The sequence below is a fragment of the Biomphalaria glabrata genome, chromosome 16, assembly GCF_947242115.1.
Source record: "Biomphalaria glabrata chromosome 16, xgBioGlab47.1, whole genome shotgun sequence".
Classification (NCBI taxonomy): Eukaryota; Metazoa; Mollusca; class Gastropoda; family Planorbidae; genus Biomphalaria; species Biomphalaria glabrata.
In genome coordinates this window covers 24,266,783-24,284,782 of record NC_074726.1, presented here as the reverse complement: position 1 = coordinate 24,284,782, position 18,000 = coordinate 24,266,783, and the positions used below count along the sequence as shown (strand labels likewise).

The 18,000-nt window shown below is 34.9% G+C and overlaps 1 protein-coding gene across 2 annotated transcripts in view; it reads left to right on the top strand.

The window, feature by feature from the left end:
- Window positions 1–18,000, top strand: part of LOC106079156 (uncharacterized) — a 50,751-nt gene that overhangs the window by 19,841 nt on the left and 12,910 nt on the right. For both annotated transcript variants that reach the window (XM_056014101.1, XM_056014100.1), the window contains 6 exons: window positions 4,778–5,353; window positions 5,827–5,895; window positions 6,120–6,230; window positions 6,870–6,900; window positions 7,053–7,084; window positions 8,664–8,756. In XM_056014101.1, coding sequence (XP_055870076.1) covers window positions 4,778–5,353; window positions 5,827–5,895; window positions 6,120–6,230; window positions 6,870–6,900; window positions 7,053–7,084; window positions 8,664–8,756 — 912 coding nt within the window. The remainder of the gene's footprint in view (window positions 1–4,777; window positions 5,354–5,826; window positions 5,896–6,119; window positions 6,231–6,869; window positions 6,901–7,052; window positions 7,085–8,663; window positions 8,757–18,000) is intronic.

Sequence of the window (18,000 nt, the reverse complement as noted above, 5' to 3'; positions counted from 1 at the left end):
ACATACGCTTTATTTTGTGCTTTATATTGTATATTATCCAGATATTACCCGCTCTCCGCGGGTCTTAACTTGCCTATCACCGCTATAGTCACTGATATAGTGAATTGGAGATAATTCAAGAAAATAATAATGTAATAAGTAAAGCACATGCATGAATTCATGAATATAAAAATATTATGAATGGAGCTAAAAATAGCTGTTACATTTTTTTTGTATACATTGGCTTCTGTATAGATCTATATTTAGAGGTGCGAAATATAAAGAATTAGAGTTGCAGCTATGGCGAACGAATGTATGTAAAGTTGCTTTAGAAACACACATTTGAAGGTTAATTTTATTTAAAAATGAAATGAATGGACTATATTTTGTATACTAATGTGTTAAAGTATAAAGTAGATCTGTCATCATAGAATTAGATCAAGAGTTAGATCTAGCTTTGGAGCTTTGTGTGCAAGCGTGGAGCATTCGCTCTGCGCATGAGTGACTTTTCCTTCATGTCTCGTCACATATCTTATCTTATCTTATATAATACAGACATCACTTCAAAAAAAAAAAAAAAAAGATAATTACGCCCTACGCGTGATGCATTTAGTCATGCATATTAACCAATGACATAAGTTCTGCCAAGTCACAGGTTTCCCTGGCTAGCTCATGCAACCCATTTCATGCTCTAAAACCTCTAGGAAAGTAACAGCTTTTGCACAAATTTGTTCTAGCATATGGAAAGAGGATTGTGATATTATCTTTGTGTCTTCCTGAGTATTTTATTAAATTTCTTTTTGTATTTGAAGATATGGTTCAGTGTTTATGTATAATTTCTACTTTACTTTTGAGTCTTCTATCCTGAAGGCTTTTTAAATTTAGTGATTTTTAGCGGCCCCCCGAAGCCCGAAAGGGGAAAAGACGCTATTAGTTTTGTGCGAAATGTCTGTCCGTCTGACCGTCTGTCCGTCTGTCCGTCCGTCCCGTTTAGATCTCGAAAACTAGAAAAGATATTGAAAATCCGACATCACAATATTTTAGACCATTCAAAGTTCTGATGCAACGGCAACTTTTTTTTTTCTGAAAGCGAAAAATCTAATTTTTAAAATCAGTTATGCAAGCAGTTTTTTAAAGAGAAAAAACTAATTAGTATGCAGTATAAGTTAGACCTAATTTAAAATGAATAGTAATGTTATAAACTTCATTTTTCTGAACAGGTTATTTATTGCGGAAATTATTTTTTTTTCTTCTGAGGATTCGAATAAGAGATTGAGCCTTTTCAAAACAATTAGATCAATTATAAGACATCAGTTAGGCCAGGGAAGGCGCGGTGGCTGAGCGGTAAAGCGCTTGGCTTCCGAACCGGGGGTTCCGGGTTCGAATCCTGGTGAAGACTGGGATTTTCAACTTTGTAATCTTTGGGGGCCTCTGAGTCCACTCAGCTCTAATGGGTACCTGACATTAGTTGGGGAAAAGTATAGGCGGTTGGTCGTTGTGCTGGCTACATGACACCCTTGCTAACCGTAGGCCACAAAAACAGATGAACTTTACATCATCTGCCCTATAGACCACAAGGTCTAAAAGGGGAACTAGTTAGGCCAGGTTCACATCTAACATTACATTGACTTACACCTATCTTCGTGACCGTTGGGGCACTACACAATATATGTTAACCTTCTTTCTCCATTCTTATCTCTAATTTGTCTTTGATATAATTTCATTTGGATGTTTTTCTGAAAATATTGAAGCCTGCCTGGGTGGACCGCTTCGGGGGCCGATTTTGCGTTTGTGTTTCCACACAAACTGTCTTTTGTAACCTTGTATTAAATGTGTTACTCTAGTCAAATGTGAATATTCGTTTGTTATGAATCTCACTGCTCTAATTTTGTGTCTGTTCCAGTTTCTTAATGTTTTCTTAGATGAGGGGTCCCAAACAAAGGATGCATATTCAATTATATGGCCTAACCAAGGTTAAATAGCATTTAAGTTTTATTTTCTTATTTGATTTATATAAATTTCTTTTAATAAACCCTAATGCTTTGTTTGATTATTTGATAGTTTCATCAATATGGGGATTCCATAACAGTTTTTCATTTATTATAACACCTAGGTATTTTGCGTTTTTAGTCTGTGTTACTGGTTTGCCATGAATAAGATAAGTGGAATTAATTAGTTTTCGTTGTTGTTTTTTTTAATAACTGACATTTTTCTGGGTGGAAAAACATGCTACAAATTGATTCCCATTTCTGTAATTCATCTAATTCACTTTATAAAATTTCTGTATCTTGTGTTGTTTTTATTGTTTTATATATTATGCAGTCGTCAGCAAATAAACTGACTTTTGTTCCTGAAACTAATGCAGTTTGGTAAATCATTTATGTAAATTAAAAATATTAGTGGACCTAAGACTGTTCCTTAGGGTACACCTGAGTTTACTGTTATCGGTGTTGATTTAGAGCCATTTATTATTACAGTTTACAGGTTACAAAAGACAGTTTGTGTGGAAACACAAACTCAAAATCGGCCCCCGAAGTGGTCCACCCAGGCAGGCTTCAATATTTTCAGAAAGAACATCCAAATGAAATTATCTCAAAGACAAAGAGAGATAAGAATGGAGATAGAAGGTTAGCAAATCTTGTATAGTGCCCCAACGGTCCCGCAGATCAAAGGATAGGTGTAAGTGACTGTAAAGTTAGATGTGAACCTGACCTAACTAGTTCCCCTTTTAGACCTTGTGGTCTACAGGGCAGATGATGTAAAGTTCATCTGTTTTTGTGGCAAACGATTAGCGAGGGTGTCATGTAGCCAGCACAAAGACCAACCGCCTATACTTTTCCCCAACTAATGTCAGGTACCTATTAGAGCTGGGTGGACTCAGAGGCGCCCAAAGATTCCAAAGTTGAAAATCCCAGTCTTCACCAGGATTCGAACCCGGGACCCCCGGTTCGGAAGCCAAGCGCTTTACCGCTCAGCCACCGCGCCTTCCCTGGCCTAACTGACGTCTTATAATTGATCTAATTGTTTTGAAAAGGCTCAATCTCTTATTTGAATCCTCAAAAAAAAAAAAAGAATAATTCCCGCAATAATAAACTGTTAAGAAAAATGAAGTTTATTAGATCGCTATTCATTTTAAATTAGGTCTAACTTATACTGCATACTAATTAGTTTTTTCTCTTTAAAAAACTGCTTGCATAACTGATTTTAAAAATTAGATTTTTCGCTTTCAGAAAAAAAAAAGTTGCCGTTGCATCAGAACTTTGAATGGTCTAAAATATTGTGATGTCGGATTTTCAATATCTTTTCTAGTTTACGAGATCTAAACGGGACGGACGGACAGACGGACAGACGGAAAGAGATTTCGCACAAAACTAATAGCGTCTTTTCCCCTTTCGGGGGAATTGATTCCCATTTCTGTAATTCATCTAATTCACTTTCTAAAATTTCTGTATCTTGTGTTGTTTTTATTGTTCTATAAATTATGCAGTCGTCAGCAAATAAACTGACTTTTTTTCCTGAAACTAATGCAGTTTGGTAAATCTTTTATGTAAATTAAAAATAATAGTGGACCTAAGACTGTTCCTTGAGGTACACCTGAGTTTACTGTTATCGGTGTTGATTTAGAGCCATTTATTATTACAGTTTGTTCTCTCCTGATCAGAAAATCTTTAATCCACTGATGCAATGGACCAGAAATGCCAAAATATTTTAATTTTTTAAGCACACTATGGTGGTGAACTTTGTCAAAAGCCTTGGAAAAATCTAGTAAGATAGCATCTATTAGCTCTCTATTATCTAAACCTTTTGAAAAATCATCAATTAGCCCTATAAGTTGTGTTTCACATGACCTATATTTCCTAAAGCCATGTTGGTATGGAGTAAGGACATTATGTTTGTCTAAGTGGTTTATGATGTTATTACATATTATGTGTTCTAGGATTTTACATGTGATGCTGGTAAATGATACTGGTCTGTAGTTTCCTGGTTCAAAACTTTCTCTTTTTTTAAATAGAGGGGAGGGGGAACATTTGTTTCTTTTCAGTCCTTTCGTACTCTGCCCTGGTTAAGAGATGCCTGAAAAAGTATTTTAAACACTGGCGCTAGCTTAGCTCATTGCTTAGTAGTTTGAGTAATCTATCTGGAATACCATCAGATACAGCAGCTTTATTCGGTTTAATGTTTCCTAATAGTTTTTGGTTTCCCTTTTCCTTCTATATCTTTTATTTTGTCTATTTGGTTCAAATTAAATAATATGTCTTTGTCTCCTGGGGATGAGAATGCTGATGCAAAGTATTTATCTAGAATGTTACCTTTAGTTTCATTATCATTATGTGTTATGTCTATATTAAGTAGGTCAGGATGTCTAAATAGCACAGATTTAAAGAACCAATTTATGTAAAAATGCTTTTAAAACACAAATCCAAAGGTTAATTTTATTAAATAATGAAATCAATAGACTTTATTTTGTATTTTTATGTGTCAAAGTAAAAAACTCTGTGCAAAGTGTAGTTCTTAAAATTAGATTTAGATCCTTTCGATCTTGCCCCATGTAAACATGGCCTAGATCCCTGAAATAGTAATACGTTCATAGAGTTGGGCAACTTTGTTTTTGAGGGTCTTAAGTTTGTTTTAGGGCTACTATACATACGTTACAGTTCCAGTTAGTACTTAAGGAACATCTATGCCAAGTTTTATGAAGATTGATGAAACGGTGTTTATTACTATTAGGGACATATATACATACACCCACACCCGCCTTACTTATATAATAGTTTATTTATATATATATATATTACAGATTGTGATGATAAGCCGATCAACTTGTTGATTGCAATAGATGAAGGAGCAACTGAAGACATAAACATCATTATAAATAAATTTATAAAAGATTTTCTCAAAGACCTCGCTGTTGATGGTAAAAACGTGATAGTTTGGTTTCTGAAGTATAAAGACACAGTCATACTTTCTTTTAATCGCACAGAAGTGAGTAAGGTCAAAACTTTAAAAGCTATAGACGAACTGAAATGGGAGTCCTCTCCCGATGCTGAGTTTAGTGACATCGTCAGTTTCGTCAACTCAAAATCCCAACTTTTTTTCGGGGCCCATCGTCAAAGAGCTCGGCACATTCTGCTTCTGATAACGCTCTACTTAACTAAACACAATTACAAAAATTTTGCTGCGGTGACCAAAATCATTAAAGAAAAAGGGATGTACATTATAGCTGTCGGAGTTAATTTAGAAAATAGTGTTTACCTACACTTCGTGGCAAGTGATCCGATAGAGAAGAACACGTTCGCTGTGGATGCTTCTAAAGATCTGAACAAGATCATCCCTAGACTTACATCAACACTATGTGAAGGGAGCTCTTTAAATGGTAAACTCGGTTGTTTTTTTAAATAGTTTATCTAGCTTTTATATAGTTTTAAATGTATGCTAATGGACGTGCTCGCTGAGTGGTAAAGCGTTTGGGTTTGAGTCTCGTTGAAGACTGGGCTTTTTGAATTTCGTGATTTTGAGGATGCTTTTGGGTTAAGCAAACTCTTATGGGTACCAGACATTAGTTAGAGAAAGTAAAAGCGGTTGGTCGTTATGCTGGCCACATGACACCCTCGTTAACTATAGTAATAGATGAGCTTTACATCATCTGCCCTATACATTGCATAGTCTGAAAAGAGAGTACTGTACTTTTTTTTGTTATGCTACTTCGCTATTTTAAACTTATGATTGCTATTGTAAAAAAAAAATAAGCCCAGAACCTATTGTATTGGTAAATTTAAAATCAACATTATAACTACCCCTTGGTTTTTTTTTTGTATTAATATATTTTTGATTTTATGATCTGTCCAGGTCTAAAAGAGTTAACAGATAAATCTGCGCCAACAATCCTGATATCAACTACAATGCCTGATGACAGAAGTAAGTGGCCAGAATGACAAAGTCTATGTTATAAAATCATATAAAATGTTTAGACTCTGACTATAATGTTTTTTTTTTTTTTTAAACAGTTCTTGGATCCTAATATTTTTAATGTCCTACACGTGTTTATAATGTACTTGTATCAAGAAGAAAAAAAAGATTTTATATTGTTTGTATAAAATTGCCTACAATAAACAGATGTTTTGTTTTTTTTCACATTTCAGTTTCAACGTTAGTTTCAGCTGCCAGTGGCTCAGCATCTAACACAGCAATTATAGTCAGCCTGGTCGTCTTAGCCATTCTTTTTATTTCAATTGCGGCCTACAAATTTAAAGGTACTCTTATTAAATGGCTTAGATCAGCTCACTCTGTCTGTCTGGTACAAACTTTGAACACGTTATTTCTCCTACCTTTCATTCTTAAATGAAGTTGAAACACAATTATTTATTGTCGATGACAACACATGAATCAATTGAAAAATTAACCAAGTGATTAGTTGAATGATGTTTAGTTATGCAATTTTGTTTTAGAAAAGGGGAAATAAATCGTTCACTATTGAGATATATGACTGTAAAGATGGAGTTCTTTCCTTTACTTTTGCTATGGTTTTAAATGTTGTTTTGTTACGATGTTGTTGTAATTGGAGGACTATATTACACATATTTATGTTTTGTCACTAAGTTGAAAGCTCTTCATGCACCATCCCTGAGGTGAAATGGTGAGGTGTGTGGCGAGATCTTTGATTAATCTTCCTACGACATTTAACATCGGTGTGCACCTTAATGTCTAGAACATAAAGTTTGTGCATCGACAGTTTAGGGATAGATCTTCATGCTTACAGCAGGCTTCATGTAGGGAGAACTATTGTTTTAGTGTTTATTGCTATATCATTTTATAATTTTATTTTGAGATAATATTAAGGTATTTTAATAGCTGCTATTTTAAACATAAAAAAACCCTTTCTTTTACTCTAGAGAAACTCTGGTGTTTTTCGCGAAATGCAAGGTAATTAAAGTTGTATTTGTGAAAACTAGATGTATATATATGCCTTTTTTTTTCTTCTTATAACTCAATATAAATGTTAGACTGCGTACAAGAGCGTACAAAAATATAACTAATAAAATCATACATTTAATATACTATACTTTTTTTTTTAGCAGGACTCCTACGATTTCCAATAACACAATAGGTAATTTTAAGTTAAATATTTTAGATTTTATAGACTATTAGCAGCACACATCGGCCACGCACGCTTATTTGTTTATATGCTTTATATTGTTTATAATGACCGGAAACCCCCTTCTTTCATTTTTTTAAAAATATTTTAATAAACGGGCCACATTTTACATTTTTAGCCCGTGAATTACTGGATGCTTTCTATTTCCTCCTCTGGAACCCCCATTTTGTTTTGTAGTTTTAACTGCGCATCGTTATCTCTCTAACATGACATAATTTGAAAAGACCCGATTCATAATATCTTCTTATCTTATATAATACAGACGTTACTTCAAAAAAGAAGATGATTACGTCCTACGCGTCATGCATTTAGTCATGCATATTAACCAATGACTTAAATTCTGCCAAGTACGACTCATACAGTCTGATATATTTATTGTCCGTTCATTTTAGTAGCGCTTTTACTTATTCCCCCTCCCCCACCAACAACAAAAAGTCATTCGTACACATTCCCTTTTCCCCTTTCTACATTTATCTTCGTATTTTGTTCTCTAAATAAAAAGAAACATCAATTTTGTTTTATTTATTGTAATATTTTATTTCACCCCCTTTTGAATGTAATAAGGCTTGTCTTCGAGTCTGAAGATTAGTGAGGAATGCAGTATTTCCCGTGGCTGCGTAGCCCCGGCTGTGACCTACATATTTTGCCACATGCAGGGCAAGCATAACTATTGTCTGCAGGTGGTCGATTTAGATTTTCTTATTTTGTCGTCTGAGTCTGTACTCGGAAGCGGATTTTCTTTTAGTCTCAAATGTGTATCCCAGGTGCTCTCTTCTATGTCAGCTAAGGCAAGTTGGCGCCAAAGCTGGTCTTTGAAGCATTTCCGTAGGGGCGCCTCTGTTACGTTGACCACCTTTTAGCTCTTCAAAAAACACTGCCTTGGGCATACGTTCGTCTCCTATACGAGATACGTGCTTGCTCAGCGTAACTGTCGCACCATAAGAAGTCCCTCTATACTGTCCATACCTGCGTTCGCAAGGACATCGCTTTTTAAAGTGGGGTCTTGATGGAGCGCAAGCATCTTTGGTGAAATCGCTCAAGAAGTCTTAGTTGCTTTCTGTATAGTGTCTATGTCTCAGATCCATAAATAAGGGTTGAGACAACCATCGCCTGGTAGACATTGATTTTTGTAGGCATGCGGAGCGATTTATTCCGCCAAACTCTCGCCTGAAGGCGTCTCAAAAGCGTGGCCAGCTTTTAAAATGCTTAAAATGTAGACTGCGGCCTTTTTGGGAAATACCGAAAATTAAATACAAAGGTTTTCATAGAAAGCTTGAGGTTTTTCGGGAACAGCGGTCCTAAGGTTGCGATTCTGTCAATAGACCGTTCTTTGTGAGCATCTAGGAGGTAAAAGGAACCTGTGTACTAAATTACATGGGGGTACATACGACAGTTTGAGAGATTTTATGATCAATAAATCGGTGAGTGAATCAGTGAGTGGTATTTCGTAAATATATAATATATTTAATTGTTACCAAGTAAAAATGACAATTTTTTTTTGTGATGATTTTTGTTTTCATTTCTTTTCCAGACCAGGAATATCTAGATGTAGACCATTATGACTACATGTCACATTATGAAGTAGAAACTGGCGGCCGTATCAAGCCACAAGATAAAAACACAGGTTCGAAACATTTTGAATAGTAATTAGTATCATCTGTTTTTAGTAAAAACACCTTTTTGTGTCTCTATACTTGTCTATGCTACTATGTTACTTGCTATGTTTTGCTCCATTATTACACTCCCTCTAAAATAAATGAACACCAGTAACCTAACCGTTACATTTTAAACACACTCACACACACACATATTCCCCCCGTTCAGATCTTTATTTAGAGATATATTTTTAAGCTTTGTTTTTGTGACCGAACTTGAACTGTTTAAAGAAGAGTGCCACAAATACATTTAAACTCAAACTTGAGACAATGACAAAGTGTAGATACAGCATATACCCTGTAGGTTGCGGGACGAATACTAAAGACAATCAAATAGACCAGCCAACTTGTACTTTGTACCTGTAGAGACGATCAAATAGACCAGCCAACTTGTACTTTGTACCTGTAGAGACGATCAAATAGACCAGTGTTAGACACCTTATTTATATAGGTTAGTTATTTAGCGACGCACCATAGATGACGCATATTGAACGGGACTAGTGACGTTTGGGATATGTTGGGTTAGAGACCGGAAAATCAGTTAGCGATAGAACACTCCAGGGTAACGACGTGTTTAGTGACAGAGACTTCTACTGTGGCCTTTTATCAGAATAAATCCATGTACAATTGTTCATCAGAGTCGACTACATCTCTTCACTAGTTAAAATAGATGTTTGTCTCGTTCTATCTGGATTGTTGTTCAACTACACGTAATACACCCGAACAATTACACCCAAACGCTTGCTGAGTAATTGGTTGACTTCAAGACAGCCTGAACAAGCAACATCACAGTGGCGACCCCGAACCTCGAAGCCGGACCCCTGATGAAGCCGAACATCGAACCGGACCTCGAAGCAGAACGTTTACTCAGGTGAGGGTCGTGCACTCGAAGATATAAGATTTCATCGGAGTACGGCTGAACACAGCATCATCGCAGAGTGACTTTGTTCTGGATCTACAAGCAGTCGTCGCCTGTTTGATCGCACGTTCAACGAGCCGTTAACTCAGGGTGACCTTCGTCAGGACCGTAATCATCGCAACGCCTGATCTTCATATGCTGAATCGACCTACAACCAGAGAAACCGTTCATTCATAACGGGTGAGAGATCGTTAGTGAACCTGTTGGACATATATTTTTTCTTCGGCATAGGAGCCACATCGAGTATCAAGTTTTACCTCGTCAGTTCGAGAAGGACAGTTTGCCCGCTGTCAGAAGTATTGTGAGTACTACAAGTTTGGTAGCTAACTAAATCGAAATCGCTCTGTCGTCTTACCCTTGGAGAGATTCTTGTGGAGCAGTTTGCTCATTGAACCGGTTGCTTGCCACTTTTATAACGGTCACTGTGTTTAACCTTTGGAAGGTTAGTGAAGTAATCTTTATCAGTACTGAACATTGATATATCTAGTATTCGTCGGTCTAGACCATACCTAGACTTGTTAGCAGTGAAGTTGTGGAAACAGCTACACCCACTTAATTTCGTTGAAAACCGTTAATCGTCTAACGGAACGTCGTCGGAGGTGACCTTGGTCTCACCTAGTCTACATTGGACAGTTTGGTCTAGTGAAGCAGAATACAACAGCAAACTTCGTCGTACTACCAGAGTAGCAGCAGAAGCAGTGAACTATTTTAGAGAACCGTTATTCGTCAGCCCAGATCAAGTCATCGTCAAGAAAGTCGTTATTCGTCAGCCCAGATCAAGTCATCGTCAAGAAAGTCGTTATTCGTCAGCCCAGATCAAGTCATCGTCAAGAAATTCGTTATTCGTCAGTCGTCCAGATCAAGTTGCCGCCAAGAGACTGTTATTTGTCAGTAGTCATCTACACAAGTCAAGTCATCGCCAGAAGAACCGTTAACCTATTCGTCAGTAACTGTGTACACAAAGTCGTCGGAACTACACATACGGTCATCAACAGTCGTCAAAGAAACTGGAACATTTTGCTGTGGCATATCAGGACATCTGTGGCATTACGTGGGATACTGGTAGCACCGGAGAACAGAGTCAGAACTGGAAGAGAGGCAGTGGAATTTGTTGTGATCTAGCATATTCGGGAGTCCGAACAAAGGGATCTTTCTTATCAAAAGCTAAGTGCCATTTTTCTTATTAGTGTATGTTTAGATTGCCCTTAGAAATAGATTTTGTCTAAATTTGGTATGTTAGCCTGAGTAAATTCAGGTGGTGCTGAAGCCTTAAACCCGTTCGGGGAAAAGACATAATTTAGATGAAAAGCTATATTATACGTTTAGGGTTGTAATTTGTTTTGTTTGTGTAAACGTCATATCCGTTGTTGCCTGGTTACTTCGTGACGTTATCATTGTGTGCCATATTGTCACATCCCAACCCATAGCGATAGTCTCATTTTAATTATTTCATTTGTTTATATTATTTTAAATTATTTATTTTTATTAATTTAATTAGATCTGTATTTTTTTTTTCACTTAATGATAGAAAGTGCGGGTAGGATTCTTTCATTGTGAATCAGACTAAAATAATTTTTAGTTTGAGCGGTTAAAATCAAATATTATTTTGCCATGAGAATAATGCCGAAACTGGCTATGTAGTCAAACACTATCGTCTGGCTAAATTTAGATCTGCAAATTGTTGTACATCTCTTTGGTACAATTAAATCATCTAGACTCTAATTTGAAATATTATTAATTGGAAGATGAATGAAGGTAGTACATTATAGATATATATATCTTGTTGAAGATATATTTGACACTGTATACACATATTTGTTTCGTATGGTTAAATAGAACCATAATCTACTCTAGATCTAGACTCTAGACAGTCTTTGAATTTACTCTAAACACTTCACTGTGACTTCAGTCATACCAGGTTTTAAAATTGATCATAGTTATTCATACTAGATCTAAAAGTCATAGTGCTCTTGATAACTATAGATCTAAATAGTATTATTATACATACTATAATATACTAGATTTAAATTTGTGTGTGATACTAGACCTAATATACAGATTTGAATATAACCATAATAACTCAGACTAGATTTACTCATTTACTAAATCTATAGATAGAGACATAACACTTAAAACTGGTATAAAAGTGTGTAAAAACCAATATAGGCTAAGTAAAAATATATATAAAATATAAAACACAATGGCTACATCATCATATGTGGACCTTAAGGAGGTTAAGGAAACAGCTATGCAGGATGGAAAGGCCATGGAGTTAAAAGGAAAGGATTTAGCAGCTTATGTACAGCAAGTTGTGAAGGAAGAAACGGAACGTCAAAGACAAGAGATAGAGAGACAAGATAGGATCATAAAGGAAGAATATGAGAAGCAAAAAGAGGACCGAGAACATGAAGCCAAAATGGAGAAGATGAGATTGGATGCAGCACAAGCCAGAGCCCAAACTGAACAAGGAAATAACACAAATAACTCAAATAATTATACCACTCAAAGAGACAACCCTAATTCACAAACATGGCTAAAGAGAAAAATACAAAGTTTTGATGAACAGAAGGATGACATTGGTGATTTCCTGAAAAGATATGAGGCAAAAATGTCTACATTTAATATGCCTGAAGAAGAATGGTCTGAAATACTGATAGACTTTGTTCATGGTCAAGCTCTAACAATATGTCAAAATCATGACCATCATATTGATGATAGCTATCAGGTTTTAAAAAGAGAATTATTGAATGCCTATGGTCATAATGCTACAACTTTTAGAAAGAAATACTTTGACAATATACCATCATTAGAAATAGAACCCCAAACTACCATTAATATGGAAAAGGATTTTTTCAATAAGTGGGTAAAATTAGAAAAAGTGACAAACTCTTATGAAGGATTAAAAAATTTTATTCTAGTGGACAACTTTGTAAATAAATGTGATCCTCAGTTACAATCTTTTATTAGAGAAAGAAACCCAAAAACTATAGATGAAATAACAGAAATAATGAGAGTATACAAAAATGCCTATCCAAATAAACCATTTTCTGATAGAGATAAGAGCAAAGTAGATTTAATAGGATACACCAAAGAAAATGTTGATAGAAATAGAAATAGAAACAGATCAAATAGTGGAAATAGAAAATATAGTGAAATAACCTGTTTTAAATGTCAAGGAAAAGGTCATATAGCAGCTAACTGTAGAAGAGGGAATAGTAGGTCTGGAAGTAGAAATAGATACAATGAACAAAATAACAGTAGATATAGGAGTAGAGATAGGAATGACAGAGAAAATTATAGAAATAGGAGTTACAGTAGGGAATACAAAAATAAAGGTACAGATAGGATATATTTCATGGAAGGAAATAGGAACAATTTTGCAGTGCACCCAGGGTTTGTAGATAGAATTCCGGGGAATTAATCAGGGATTCAGGTTGTAACACTTTGGCAGTAAAAACTAAATTTGTCAAACCTCATTGGTATAAAGGGTTTACTAAGAAAGTAGAATTAGCAGATGGCACCATAAGGGAATTTAAAGCTATAAGGGTATACATTGAAACCCCATTTTTCACTGGTTATTGTGATGGCATTGCAATACCAGAAATGAGATATGATATGTTAGTAGGAAACATAAAAGGAGTTAAAGAATGTTCAAGAAAAGAATTAGAAGACTGGCAAAACAAATACAAAAACATAAGACAAAATCATGAAAACATAGAAACACAAAATATAACAAGTATGGTAATAACAAGATCAATGGATAAACAAGATGAGAAACAGGAAAATACAATAAATGTAATTAGTAATGATAAAGAAAAAGAAACCAGTAATGTAATACAAATAGAAAATACAGATGTTAAGGAAAAAGAAATAGAAAATGAAACACAAAATAGTCTTGAAACACAAATATCTCAAAGTGAAAAAGAAACAACACCCACATTTGCATTAGAACAAATGAATGATAATATTATTGGGAAAATTTATTCAAGAATATCAGATAAAAACAATAATAATCCAATGGAGAAATTTTGTATAGAGAATAAAATATTGTTTAGACAAACAAGTAATGATAACAAGAAAATAAAACAACTTGTCTTACCACAGAAATATTGGAAAGATGTTTTAATCATGACACATGATAATAATTTAGCAGCACATAGGGGAGTAAAGAAATGTTATAGGAATTTGTCAAAACAAGTATTTTGGCCCAAAATGAAAGCAACAATCAATAAATACATAAACTCATGTGACATATGTCAAAAGAGATCTAACAAAAGTCTAGTGAATAAAGCACCTATTCAAGAAATGGATGAACCTACAGCACCATTTCAGAAAGTATCTATTGATTTAATAGGTCCTTTAATTCAAACTGAAAATAATAACAAATACATTCTAACAGTAATAGACATGTTTAGTAGATACCCAGAGGCAATCCCATTATCAAATACAAGTGCAGAGAATATCATTAATGCCATAACTCAAAAAGTAATTACAAGACATGGTATACCTAAAATTATATTGAGTGATCAGGGATCTCAGTTTAAGTCAGAACAATTTAAGAAATGGACTAAACAATACAATATACAACACATATACTCTTCGGTTTACCACCCAGAGAGTAACGATTTATGTGAACGATATGGTGGTTCATTAAAAAGATCACTAACAAAAATAATTCAGAATAATCAGAACAAGTGGGATCATTACATTAACTATGTACTATTTGCTCATAGAAACAACATCCATGAAGCAACACAATTTTCACCATATGAAATAATACATGGAAGAAAACCCAGAGATGAATTAGATGTTTTTAAGGAAAATCTAATAGACAATGAGAATAAATTAAATAATGACAGTGAAACAACAATCACAACAGAATTGAAAGAAATATGGACTCAAGCATATAACAACAATAAGAAGTACAAACAAAGTGCTCATGAGAATCTAAATAAGAAAAGACAATTGAAAACACTAGAAGTAGGAAACAATGTATTAATATTAATAAATGACCTGAAAAATAAAATTGGTAAACAATGGAAAGGTCCATTTAAGGTGATAAAACAAATTAGTGATGTGAATTATCAAATTGAAATAAATGGGAAAGTTAAAACATATCACATAAATAATTTGAAACTATATCATGATAGAGAAGATGAGTTGATACAAAACATTCAGGAGGAAATAGAAAATACATTTTCAGAAAGAGAAGAATGCTTGATGATAATAACAAATGAAAATCACAATGAAAATGATATTAAGGAAATACCTGTAATAGAAACAAAAGAGAATCAAACTTGGCAAAAGATTAATCTTAATAATTTAACTAAGGAAAAGTCAAAAGATATAACTAAAATAATACAGGAATACAAAGAAATTTTTTCCAGCATACCAGGAAAAACTAATATTATTAAACATGACGTTAAAGTAACAGACCCAAAACCTATCAAGCTTAAGCCATATAGAATACCGCTACATTCACAAGACAAAGTAAAGAAAGAAATAGACAATTTACTAGAATCAGGTATAATTGAGCCATCAACATCTCCTTATGCTTCACCAATTGTGATAGCCAAAAAGAAGAATGGAGATATAAGGTTATGTATTGATTATAGGAAACTTAACAACATCACAGAATTTGACCCATATCCAATGCCAAATATAGAGGATATTTTACATAAATTAAATGGAGCAAAATTTTTTACTAAATTAGATTTAACTAAAGGTTATTGGCAAATACCTTTAACAGAAAATGCAAAACCTTACACAGCATTTGTAACACCATATGGTATTTTTCAATGGAATTATATGAGTTTTGGATTAGTAAATGCACCTGCCACATTTAATAGAATGATGAACATGATAATTGGAAACAAAGAAAATGTTATTTGCTATTTGGATGACATATGTATTTTTAATAATAGTTGGGAGGAACATTTGGTAGATGTAAAAGAAGTATTCAAAATAATAAAAGAAAGTGGACTTACAATTCAAGCAGAAAAAGTAGAAATAGGATTGGAGGAAATAATTTTCTTAGGACATAAAGTAAATAACAACATGATTAGCCCTATTGAAGATAACATAAAGAAAGTACTTAATATTGAAATACCTACAACAAAAAGACAAATTAAAAGCATATTAGGAATAGTAAATTATTACAGAAAGTTTATAAAGAACTTAGCAGAAATAGTGAATCCATTAAATGACTTACTTAAAAAAGGAAAACCTCAAAAAGTAGTTTGTAATGAGGAATGTGTGAAAGCTATTGACAGAATTAAAGATGTTTTTAGTCATGAATTAATATTAAGACTACCCGATAAGGACAAAATATTTTATGTCACAACTGATGCATCTGGTAATGCTATTGGTGGTTGTTTAATGCAGAACTATGATAACTTACATCCTATATTATATGTAAGCAGAAAATTGTCAGAGGCAGAGAAAAAATATAGTGTCATTGAAAGAGAAGCCTTAGCTGTAATATGGGTAATTACTAAGCTAGAGAGCTATCTAATAGGAAGGAAATTCATATTATTAACTGATCATAAACCTATTCAGTATATACAGCAAAAGAGCATGAAAAACAGTCGTGTTTATAGATGGTTCTTAGCACTACAGGAGTATAAATTTGAAGTGAAAGCTATTAGTGGATCTGTGAATATTGTAGCTGATCTATTGTCTAGAATGACATTGAAGTGAAATAATTTTGTAAATAAACTATGATTATATTGAGTATGTAATATATATTAATATATTGACACCATTTATATGTTATGAAAAAGGGAGATGAGTAAAGTTGATGTTAAGCATTTAAAAGTAAGTATGGATATTTTTTTTTGTGTGAATCATTTCATATATCATTGACGAAAGTTAGTTCTATGGAAAAGGGTGAGTATAAAAGAAAAATGGACAAAAGCGTATAAAAGGGTGGTAAGAAAAAATTTATTGAATGTGTAAATAAAGTCTATAATTGTTTTTTTGAAATATTGTATTTTATCAGATTACTGCCAGTGAAGAACACTTGTGACGTGTGACGTGTCCATAAGATGCCACATTTTCTTTTATGATGAACTGTGTACTAATGAAGATGATTTTGGAATGTTATGATTTGTTATGAACATTGACATGAATATGAGGAACTGTCAAGTCAAGATGAAGATGTCAAGATGAAGATGTCAAGATTTTATGTTTGTGGTCTTCCCCTTAAATTGAAAATGCCCTTGTAAGACTTGACAGTAGTGGAAAAATATTGTTACGAATCTCTCTATCCAGGCTCTCTGCAAACGGCACCAGACACCACCAACTTAAAGAACTTGACAACTCTGGGCTTCAAAATAACGTGATAGTTTAATGTCAATAAATAAGAGCCAATACTGTACAATTGGCAGCACGTAACACAAGACTGTACAAATATCTCTCCGCCGTATCAACTCTTGCACTGGTCTCTCTCTGTCTCGCCTCGGACTTGCACTGAGCCGTTGTAACGAACTGTAGATCGGGAAGTTGTGACTGACTGGTCTCTGATACCTTCGCTCTTTATATAGGGTCCCTGCTGGCCTTCTAGAACCGGACAGAACGTCGCTCGACCATTCTGGGTGGTCAGATGACTACAACTCTCGTGACGCCCCTGAGCTCTGTTCACGTCGGCGATCCTTCCCGAACTCTCTTGTTGACACTCGTCTCGGCCGATCGTCGTAACTCGTCACGGTTGACCGCTCGTCTAGCGCTGGCCTGGGGCGATTTGCGTCGGCTGACTACACACACACCACTACCCCCATCTGTGCCACCACCAGGTTTATAACACTGCCCCCTCCTTAGATCTGTCCGTCCCGGGCAGATCCAGCTTCACCATAGTACTTGTTGAGTCTGTCGATGTGGACGACCTTCAGTTTCGACCTTGGGCTCTTCTGTATTCGATACACAACATCGTTTATTCTTTTTATCACTCGGTAGGGTCCTTCCCAGTCTCTTTGGAGCTTTGGGGACTTGCCTTTTCGTCTTTGTGGGTTGTAAAGCCAAACTAGATCGTTCTCCTGAAACCCAGCGGCATTGGCCCGTTTGTCGTACCTTGTCTTCACCTGGTCACTGTTGATCTTGATGTTCCTTCGGGCTAGAGCATGAGTTTTCTCCATCCGTTTTCGGAGATTCGTGACATAGTCTGTTGAAGAGGCTGGCACATTTCCCGGGATCCCGAATAACAAGTCACATGGTAGTTGCAGCTCTCGGCCGAACAACATCTTTGCTGGAGTGTAACCAGTGGTGCTGTGAATCGACCCTCTATATGCCATAAGGAA